The sequence below is a fragment of the Pezoporus flaviventris genome, unplaced genomic scaffold (genome assembly GCF_033815535.1).
Source record: "Pezoporus flaviventris isolate CSIRO_AGI_PZ_B2104156 unplaced genomic scaffold, CSIRO_AGI_Pfla_v1 ptg000007l, whole genome shotgun sequence".
In the NCBI taxonomy this organism is placed as follows: Eukaryota; Metazoa; Chordata; class Aves; order Psittaciformes; family Psittacidae; genus Pezoporus; species Pezoporus flaviventris.
Genome location: NW_026892555.1, coordinates 19,546,491 through 19,557,965, shown reverse-complemented (window position 1 = coordinate 19,557,965; position 11,475 = coordinate 19,546,491). Strand labels below are relative to the sequence as shown.

The following is an 11,475-nucleotide window of genomic DNA, read 5'->3' as shown; positions in this document are numbered from 1 at the left end:
ATGGATAAGCTTTCTCAAGAGGAAGCAGAAGAATATATGTAATGGGGAATGAAGCCTGTTTTCCAGCATTTTTGTCACTACATGTGGGTAGGTTTCCAGCTGGTGTAATTTAGCTGGAATAAAAGGGGAAGTTACTTTCTTTGCTCATAATGTTCACAGTTCCCGTTTAATACAGAAGATCTGGTATCTACTGTTTCCTGCCAGGTACATGTATTTATCACTTTCTTCTACAGCCATTCTGATTCTCCTGTGTTCTGCTTTTCTTTCTGTTACATTTTTTCTTTTTGTTAGCTTAAAATTCTCTTGACTTTGTGTTCTCTTTCTTACATGTTCACTTACCATATCCTCTAACAAACACAGACTAAATGATATTCTTTTGCATTAGTGAGGTATTAGGATCCTAAATTATCCCATATGATCACAGACAGCTCACAGGCAAAAATTGTAAATTTTTACTTGGTATCTAAAATCATATGTAAATACAGCCTGACTGTAAATGAGACATAAAGGGTAGACACAAAGGGGTCTATTCTGATTTATACTATACTAATTTCAGTCTAAGTAATTGTGTGTGCTAAATCTCCTGGTTATTTGTCTTGGATGTAGACATAAATGTGAGAAAAAGCTCTTTCTGTGTGTTTGTGTTTGTGGTTTTATGTGTGGGTGCATGCTGTGAACACTGGGTAGAAATTTTACCCAAGCTCTTTGTAATTGACACTTTCTAACACCATTGAAAAACCTTCTTTTAATTTTTTTTGTAGTTTTGTGTTTCTTTGCATGTATGAAATGTTTCTTTCTTCCTGACTTTCCTAAAGCTAATTTTTTCAATAGAATGTTGAACTTACAGAGAAAAATGTTTGACTTTCTTCCTACTGTGTCACAATAAAATGCATTGCTTATGTAATATTTCCCTGCCTACACATCGAATCATTTTTTTGAGTACTTGTTGAGCCCAGAGAATTGGGTTGACAGAACTTGAGAGTTTGTAGAAAAGAAGCATAATCCTTCAGTTACAGAAATGTCTATTTTCTTAATTCTGATGAAAATCTAGTGTACGCAGCAAAACCATAAGCATTATTAATCCCATTTTCACCATGTTTAGTTGTGTTTGTTATACATGTGCTGCTACAGACATTTTCTAACTACAGTGAGCATGCTGTGTGCCCAGAGACCTCCTAACTACCGACTGATCCCTCTGCAGGCAGGAGCTCTTGGGCATAGCAGTACAAGTTGCTGTTATGTTTTAGAAGACATTTTGCAGTTCTCAGTCCTTCTACTGAATGGTTTTGTTAATAACCTCCACCAAAGCCACATTGCATAGTAGCTGACAAGAAGTTGTTACTACTCTTGTGATATTTTCAGCTAATGTATTTAACAGACTGTTATTGTCTCTGTAGATCAGAACGGAGTTTAGATTGTGGCAGGCACTGGACAATACATTTAGCTTTTTCTAAGACTGTGCATTTGAAAAAACAAGAGGAAGGTCGTTATGTAAAGTGGCTAGGCTGAAATGGTGTGGTAAATCTAGTAGGATGGTCATTATTCTCTACCATCACCACCTGCAATTACACCTTTTCATCTGCTTACCTGTTATCTGGTTGCTCCATACATGTTCTGACAACTGCAAGAATGTTCCAAAGGAGTGAAGATGTATGTTGTGAAAGCATCTTTTCTTTTAGAACAAGATTCATTGGAGAAAGTATGTAATTTTCTGTTAAAATAGTAAATGTGGCTGACAAAGGTGTCCTTAGCAAAGCGAAGCAGAACTGAAATAGTAGCAACACTTTCAAACAGAAGAAATGCCTTAGTGTAGGATGTTAAGAAACAACATGAAATCAGAATCTGATATAATACAGAAATTTAAATAAGTTATTTATTTAGAACAATATGCTAATAACACAATCTTAATGAGGATTATTTGAGTAGACAGGATAGTATTAAATTTTCAGGACTAAAACTTATAATCAGAGCTTAGGCAGCGGTCTAGATTGTGTGGGCAGACAGTAAAGGTCAGATCTGTGTGATGTTTTGCAAAGAAAAGACAGCTTGAGAAGTACTTAAATGAAAAGAAGAGTAAAATAAGATGATCATACTACATACAGAAAAAAAAGATATGTTTTTAAACCTGAATGAAAAGAGACCCTGAGGAAAAGGGTCAGACAGAAACTAGAATTCAGAAAGAAGCAATGAGAATTGGTTGTTGGGAAAAGTAAAAAAGTTAACAAAGAACAGCAAAGGAGCCCTGTCAATGTCAGTTTCAGATATAAAATATACATGAAAGAGTCCAATAGCAGAGTAAAGGCTATACTGGTTTTTCTATCATTTTGATGTAAAAAAGGGGGTTAGAACACGTACAGAGAAGTTACAGGAAAGAGTTGTAGAGTAGAAGGTAGACGAATTATACTTAAGTCTAATATAGCAAATATAGTTTACTAGCTAGAGTAAACTTTATATTTGGCTTCATGAAAGCCAGAGTGAAGAAATGCTTTATGAGAAATGAAGTAGAGCTGAAAGCAAATTTTTATGTGTAGTGCAACATTTTCATAGCACTTACATGCAGAAATAGTAGCCTGGCAGCAGCAGTGAAGGATGCTCATACAGGTTAACACTAATCAGGGACTGGCAAAGGACAAAGGATAAGGATGATAGGTACCAAAAGGGCAAACAGTGACAAGGAAGGACACAGGAACTGAATGATATAAAAGTTAAAAGAAACCCTGAGGCCCAAATTAGGGAAAAATGCAGGAAAGGACAGGAGGCGGAAGAATTTATTCATCTAAAGTTTGAATTTATGTGGAGAGAAGCATCCAAACTGTTAATTTCAAATCTGTATGAAACAATTATGTTTTAATTATCCAGTAATTATTGCAGTTATCTGTTGTCTTTCTATCTTCCTATTCTTGTGGATTTGTTTTACAGACCAGGAAAGGTGAAGTTAGTGTGTGTCAGTACATACTAATAGTTAAACTGAGCAAAACAATCAATGGGCAAAGCTTTGCTCTCAAGTAGTACAAAATTGTAAAGGTGATTAGTGCCTTTTAATGAACCCTGCACTATGTGTACCACTTATACCTCATTAAACAATTTCATCTTTTTCAGATTCTGTGCTAATTAGATTACAGAATAAGATTGCCAATGCAAAACAAGCATCTGTTTAATTCAGATGACAATATTTCCAGCAGGCTGCAGTCTACCGTAACAGCCAAAAGTTCTCATTGTCTTATTACAGTTTACATCTTTATAGTATAGCCAAACTTAAGAGCTCATGGAAAATTCTTTACGGTGTATGTTTTAGCTAAAAAGGAAATTTTCCTTGAAGGTACTAGACTGGAAAGACTAATGAAATTGTCCAAAATCAACCCTTAAAAAAATAAAAATAAAAAATAAAATAATAAAATTATCCCCTCATTTCCAGAACAAACGTTATGTGACAATTAAAGTATACAAAAGACAGGTCAGCTTACACATCTTACTATCGCCATGCTTTCTAATAATTGTTGGTACAAACCAGTGAGGGGACGTGGTCCAGGCACACCCAGAACTCAGAATCTGATGTCTTTTATCCTTAGTCGGAATGTGGATCAGGGACCACGAGGGACTCGATCTACTCCTGCGCATTACAATACTCTGAACCGAATGGATAGACACCGTGTTATAGATGACCACTACTCCCCGGACACAGAGAGGTAAATATCTGACTGGAATTAGAAATTAGAAACATCTGTAGCCTACACTTACCAATGTGAATTGCTTCAGCATGGTAGCTCACTAAAGTAAATAGAAAAATTACCTAATCCCACAGATGAACATTTTCCCACTCATTTATCCACTGGTTGCATGACGTACATTACAAAATATACAGTGCACATGAGGCTGACAAAACTTTTCCCTCTTTGACAAGAGGCAGTCTGAAAAATCTGAGGAATTGTACAGTGTAGAAGACAGATAGCTTAGTTGTCCCTTTCTATATTTTTTTAAAAATGTACTGTATTAATAAATTCTTTAAATGCTGAATATCTTTAACATAATCTAACAGTAGATTTGGTCATTTCTCCTGCTGAATAGAGAGGTGTAAAAACGGATAATTTCAGCTCAGTATTAACGCAATGATCCCATTGGATGCAGTGTATTTCACATACATAAAAAAAGCATATTCTAGCCATTAGTCTTATTTCAACTTTAGGAGACATGTATTTTGGATAGGAGAAGAGAGAGGTTACAGCAATGTGTGTTAAAATGAAACTGGGGCTTTTGTGTGTAGAGGTGCATCTTACCCTGACCAGTGTTTTTGCCTAGTGAGACTTCCAAAAGTGTGAGCAGAGCTGTAGAAACCTCTATGAATTTTAATGATGTAAAAAAGAATTGCAGGCAATAGTTAGCTAATGTAGTTAATCTTGCTGACTTAATTGCATTAGTACATTTATGGCTTAAGAAAAAAAACCCTAAAAAAGCCAAAACCAAAACATAAAATCTGCTTTTCCCATCTCATTGTCTTTAGGTCAGAAAATAAAAAGAGAAAGCATTTTTTACTTTTCGTATTAAATATTTTCCAGCTTCTTATACACCAAGTTGAAAACTTACACACTATAATCAGAGAGGCATGATTGCTAGATGTTGCCCTATTTCATAATTGCATATAGGAAGTAGTAATACAGATATATTATGTAAACTTATTGAGTGCTATGTGACTAGTATTTGAAGTTCATGCACTTTACAGATAATTATTATGGGTTATTCCTGAAGTGAACATCAAAGGTCATAATTGTTTTGCTCACTGTAATACAAAGAATTTAAAAAATCAGCAGCTTTTTGTTAGCAATATTGAACTGAAAAATGAATGTGTTTTAAAAGAACATTAATGTGATGGTCAATGACTGTCAGTAATGCAAGACAGAAATCTTTAGAAAAAAAAAATCAACCATTCCTAATAAGGTAAGTTAGAAAAAATAGTGCCAAAACAAACACACACACACACACACACCCCATATATTCAAGTGATTTTTAATTGAATTCAGCCCCAAAAGTTAAATGGGCAAAAAAGAATTAAGATACTGAAAAGCAATCAAGTATTTATCATTCAGAATGTTTTCTGCATTTGTTAGAATTATAATAGGTCACAGGTGAATATCTTTTTCATTAAACTATTTAATATTTCTATATAAGCTGTAGAAAAGAAGAATGTTATTTAGTTGGCTCATGTGGCTATCTGATTTTCATACAGAAGTTAATAATTTAAGGATTCTGAGCTGTTTCCTTAAAAGAAAAAAACAGAATGCTTTTGGGATAATGATATGTTGATTTTTAGACCAGCCATCCTTGAAATAGGATCTGAACTTGTCCTTAGAGCCTGTGTATGCCTTATACAATGCTCTGGGGATTTTTTACTGTGCAAGTTTACTTGCTATCTCCCAGGTGAATCATAGTGGTGAAACGTGGGTTGAAGTACAGTACCATAAACTTTCCCCATTGCTTCAATCAAATAACCCCTGCTGGACTGACTTTACTTAAAGAAAGAGAATTGGGTTTTTAGCATGTGTCAGAAAAACAGCATGAGAAAGTTGCTGGTGATGAGATTACTGCATTTTCACACGTCCATTCTAGATGAATATGTATTTGCTTCTTAGGCATGCTCTGAATCTCTGAACACAGGTTTATATGTCATTTGTATTTCCAACGCACACACAGAAGTTCTCCTGTTCATACATGGTGAGGGGTTGCCTGTGTAATCAGGCTGTTTACTATTTATGTCTCTGTTACAACATACAGTCTCTGAAGCATATCATAAAATCATAGAATGGTTTGGGTTGGAAGAGTCCTTAATGATCATCTGGTTCCTACACCCCCCGCCACGGGCAGAGACACCTTCCACTAGGTCACGCTGCTCAAATACTGGTTTTAGGCAACACTCAAGAGAATAGAAAGAATACTAGTCCTAACCATTTATCATGTTATATATTAATTTTTATTTTGACAGTGGTTTTATGACTGGCAAGTTTATCAGATTTCAAATTTTGTTAGTGAATATTTGTGATACTGTGTTACATAATGAAAACAACATTGTGTATACAAGTCCCTAAAGTAATTCTTAAGTAGTATTGATTCTGAAAACTGCTGGAAATGCAGGTGTTTGCAGAAGTGAAAAACCTGAACTTTTGTATTAGTTTATAATCTCTCTTCTTGTCATCCTTGTTTTGTTCCACACTTACCTCTGAAAAAGAATCACACTTTGCTTTCCTGCAACTCTGATGGCTTGTTGTTTACATGGTCCATTTATCCCTTGGAACTGTTTGCAAAAAAAGGACTTTGAAAAAGTACCTTCCTGTAGACATGCTCAGTTGCTAAGTTAAAATATTACTGAAAATATGAGTAGAAGATTCCTTCCTTCATTTTTTAGATAATTCAGCATAATATTCTCTAAAATATATGCCACTAAAGAGACAGTTGAAACAACCTACGAAGATGTCTAATGACCTCCAGTCTAATGGCAATTCCTTCAAAACTGAATGCATATGTAGAAGTGAAAATAATATTGTTTTTAAAAAGCTGAAAGATGTACTTTTTTAATTTAATTTGAGATAAGTTTGATTTCAAACACCAAACGTTTAAATATGTCAAAAGTTGCTATCAGATCATGTAGTGATTTTTGTTAGCAGGTTAAAGTTACAGTTAAATTTTGTATCTGTTGCACTGTTATCAAAAATGTCAGAATTGTGCTGTGTATATGGGTAACTTGTAGTGGGAAACCGAGTTAATTTGTTACCTATATCTATTTAATATAGATGTCAAAAAACAAGGATGATTTTTTTTTTTTTTTGCACTCTTTTATTAAATAGCTTAAGTTTGTAATGGAAAGAAATATGACTACTGATGACCTAATGCAGCCCCAATTTCCGTGAGATCTTTTATCTGTAATGGGATAACCTAACATGTTGTTTGACATCTTAATTAACTCTAAAGCAGATTTTTACCTCACTTCAGGAACTGAAACTAATCAAACTATAGAGAAAATATTGGAAACAGACACATTTGATGTAAGAATTTAATATTTAAGGTATCAGTATAATTAGGTAAATTAAAGGAACTATGTGAGAATCTTATCGTAGTTTCAAAAAAAAAAAAATCAACCAAAACTGTATCTGTGTATTACTTTCAGAAAGATCTATCAATAGTTAACACCATGAAGACAAACACCAAGGAAGTTATATACTCAGGCCCTCAGCTCTAACCTGCTTAGATACTGTTTACTGTTTATGTATCTAACTATGTTCTTTATCCTAGATATGCTCTCCCTGAGGCATGAAATTTCTAATGGTGAATGTATCATAGTAAGCAGGGCATTCAGCCTACCTTAAATAGTCTTGCATTGGAAACATATGAGAAAACTCATATATGTCTTTCTACTAGGCACTTACAAGAAAACGAGAGAGAAAAAAGAAGTTAAATTTTGAGTCCACTATGCCTTCATCAGGTCTATTGCACACTTTCCATTTTAAAGCACAAAAGTGATTATCTGCCATGTTGAAGAAGTGGTGTAGACATAGCCATGATTATTTAAAGAGATATTCTCCATTATCTTCAAATAACTTCAAAGGTGATGTCTTCATATGCTGGAACTAGCAAAACTCTTACTCCACTATTATTAAGAGATTATTTAATTAGCATATTTAAATACAGGCTTTCTGTTGAACAGTTTCATGCTGTTGAAACAGTTTAAAAAAAAGGCAACAACCTGTATCTTAAAGGAAATACCAAAATACATGCCAAAATTCTGGTTACTATAGTCAAACCAGTGAAGACTGGAATAATCCACTACTATGAGTCTGCTGCATGTTAGATAAATACCATTTAATTAGCTGCTTCCCTTACTTAATACAAAATTAAATGTGGCCAAGAGCAATAAAAAAATCTGTATTTCTAAAAGTCGTCTTACGCTGGCAGTTGCTACATCAATAAGTTGCAGGCTCCTAATCCAACATTGTTAATAGTTGGGTGCCAGATTAGGTCATACTAAGAAAAGATGTTTTGAGACATTGCAGCAGAGTTAAAACCAGAAAGCTTAACAGGTAACTTTTTTCATAATCTTTATTAAATGCACATTTTAATAATAATTAAGTAGTCATTTCTTAGTTAATATTTTACAGTACAATCATTTAAGTGTATATTACAGAAACCAGGGTGTTGCAGATACAAAGGGTACCTGATGCTTTATGTGGAAATTCTGGGATAATATTTTCAGTTTTCAGTTGTGTCTGGCATATGAGGTAAGTGGTATCATTGGTTTTTCACTTCTCCAAATACCCAGTAAACTATAAAAAATGCATTACTGAGATTTTTCTTATAGCCATGTTATAAAATGTATGCATAATCTTAAATCTTAGCAATTGCAGTTTTTCTAAGTACTTTTTCTCCCAAAATTTTATCTTATGCATTGATAGTATATTGCACTTCCTGATTATTTTGTATATCTACATCTAGAACTGTATGTAAACGCCAGACTAGAGCCCTGTACTTGCCATTAAGATATTATGCCTTAACTTACAGTGTTGCCAAATACAATTTCCTTTCCCAGGGCTGTCACTAATGAGCCCTAACGGATTTAAGTGCTGAAGGGATTGCAGAGCACACTGCCATGTTTTAGCCTTGCAGTAAGGATCTCAGGAGAGTGTTTTCTCTTTGGCTGCTGTTATTTGCAGTGGGCACTACACAGTGAAATCAGTGTCAAATTTCACAATTATCTTCACCACCCACCTGATGCCTCCATGCATCTGCTGAAGGTTGGTAACCTTCAACAGAGGGTAGAGTAGGAAGGCAGCAAGAAAAGTGCAGTCTTGCAAATAAATACAGCTACGTCTGTGAGGACTTATGATTCAGAACCTTTGAGCCAAACTAAAACATAACAACAAAAAGTCAGAGATACCTTCCTCAGATGAAAATGCACATATAAAATGCCCATGTTAAAAATAATGCAGTTCTGATAAGTCTTAATTGATACACCCCTTAGATTAAGAATTTAAAATACTCTATGGGGAGCAACATGATAATGAACGTGATAGTGATCGTCTTATTGAAAGTGATCTTGATTATCTGTCAGTTCACACATTCTCTGCTGATAATTGCTATTGTTTCACAGTTAAAGTCTTCAAACTGTCAATTGCAATCCATTGGAATATTTCCAAGACCTCATGTATCCTAGGAGATAAGCAGGAATTTCTATGCAATTGATGTGCAAAAAGCATCCTTACCATTATTGGTGGAAAAAGTGTTGACACTTTTACAGAAAGAAAATTTATTCTCTCCTTTAAAAAAACTAAGCTATTAAGTAAAATTATTCAGTTAATCTTTCTATGAAAACATAGAATCATAGAATAGTTAGGGTTGGAAAGGACCTTCAGATCATCTAGTTCCAACCTTCCTGCTGTGGACAGGGACACCTCGCACTAAAGCATGTCACCAAGGGAAATCAGAATTAGTGTTTTATTCTTGAATGGCATTTGCTATTTTCTAAAGGTTGAGATCTTGACTTCACATATTATTTATGTAGTTTTCAGGCGTGATTTTTCAGGTGTTTCTGAAGCAACATGGAAAACGTTCTACCAAGGAGCACATTAACTCCCGCTTTGTTCAGATGGGAATCTAAACTTCTAGAACCATATCACTGGCCTCACTTATTTGGAAAAAGTAGCTAGTTGTAGCAGTTGCTTACCATTATTGGAATGAGTAAGCTACTAATAGAAAGTATAGCAGACTTTTTGCCTGAAGCCACATCATTTCATTAGTTCCAGCCTCTTCTTCCCTTGAGCAATTCTGTGCTCAGTCTTGCAGTCCTAAATTGATCCCAGGCCCAATATTTTGCTAAATTTCTTCCCACAGTAGTTACCCTAAATTTCATATGCCACCCCTCTTTTCCCTTCTACCACTTTCAATTGATCCAAAGAATCACCTGTTTTCTAAACTGTGGGACCTGATTACAGGGAATGAGAATTGAAAGGAACAGATTCTTTTCTAATGCTTCATCTTTACTATTGAATAAATATCCCAAGCAGTAAAGACCAGGTTAAACTACCCTTACACAGTATGAAGAACAGAAAGGTATGACATGGATGGTTCAAGTGAGACACTCTGTGTATTTTCAAGTGTGCTTCTGAGACTGTTTTGGTATGTCAAGCCTGTTCCTGGAAACTTGAGTGCTTCCAATTAAATTAGGTAATTTAACTGGTCACTGAATCACTGATCTCTGGAGGTTTTTTATCCTTCTGGTTCATTGTATTTTTATGAAGGTGTAAGGAAACTGACAAATAGTTGAGCAATATCGGAAAACGTTCAGTCATCATTTTCTGTTCACTTTGAAAAAGGAAAGTTGTCATGTTTGCCTAGATGTCAAATCTTTTTGTCAGAATAGTGGAAATTAGTATTCATCTGATGTAGGGATGTGTGTGGAGAATCTCTGTTGTGTGTACATTAAAGACCATATTGCAAAACCTATAGTGCTGCCCTTTCAGACTAACTTCATTATTTTAAGTGAAATGAGCTGCTGCTGCCAATTTTTTATTTATGCTATCTGTAGCAAAATATGTGATGTTTCAGAAATCGGGATGCAGAATAATACTTTCATTTCACTATACTATTTGATATACTTCTGCCATCATCTACTATAATGTAGCAAGTAAGGAATGTGCGGTGAAAGGCTAGGAGTCCAAGTGAAGGTTGGCCAAAAAAAAGGTATCCTGGAGTTCTTCTGTCTTTTAAAAAATCTGCTTAATCTAAACCCTGTCCATGTCTCCATGGTCTTCAGAGCATTCCCATCTACATGTGCATATGAGATCATGATTTTCATGAGCAATTCAAAAGACATGTTTGTTTTAGATTCAGATCTGGATCATTTCTGGAGTTATTTTGCTCTTAGGCAATGCAAAGCTTAATGGTTTTACTACATTATAATTTATTCAGATTATGATTTTAAGTGTTTTAGACTATTAGCCAATCGAAAGTTGTGCATGTTTCAGTTTTGGACAGTGAGAATTAGCTATGTTATAGGCATTTTTGGTGTTATATTGTTGGCATATTTTGAAAACATAATTAATTTTAAGCTAAATACATCAAGAATTAATAATAAAGAAACAAACAGTGGAGTATTGGCTGAATGCTCAGAAGATAGTTGGCATTTAAGCCTTTTGCTCTTCCTGTTGAAATACATAAACCACAGAAATATATGCTGCCTCCTAATGTGCATACTATCATATTTTTACCTGTGTGATATCATTCTCCCTTCCTTACACATATGGCATACACCCTTCCTTTCTTATTCACTAACCATGAATATTTTATGGAAAATATTACTGTACTTGAATGGAAACCATTTCCGGACAAAGATGAACACATGCATACATGAATAATAGCTCTTTAATTATTATATAGTTAGAGATGTTACGAAAATGCACAAGCATTGCTAGATTATATATTCTTGATTTATGGTGA

At 34.5% G+C, this 11,475-nt stretch overlaps 1 protein-coding gene across 49 annotated transcripts in view; it reads left to right on the top strand.

Moving 5' to 3' along the window:
* The window catches only part of RIMS2 (regulating synaptic membrane exocytosis 2), a 457,644-nt gene that overhangs the window by 294,143 nt on the left and 152,026 nt on the right, over positions 1-11,475 (top strand). For 44 of the 49 annotated variants that reach the window (XM_061447901.1, XM_061447897.1, XM_061447898.1 and 41 more), the window contains one exon: positions 3,570-3,686. The exons of the other annotated variants lie outside the window; for them this stretch is intronic. In XM_061447901.1, coding sequence (XP_061303885.1) covers positions 3,570-3,686 — 117 coding nt within the window. The remainder of the gene's footprint in view (positions 1-3,569; positions 3,687-11,475) is intronic. 49 annotated transcript variants of the gene reach the window in all.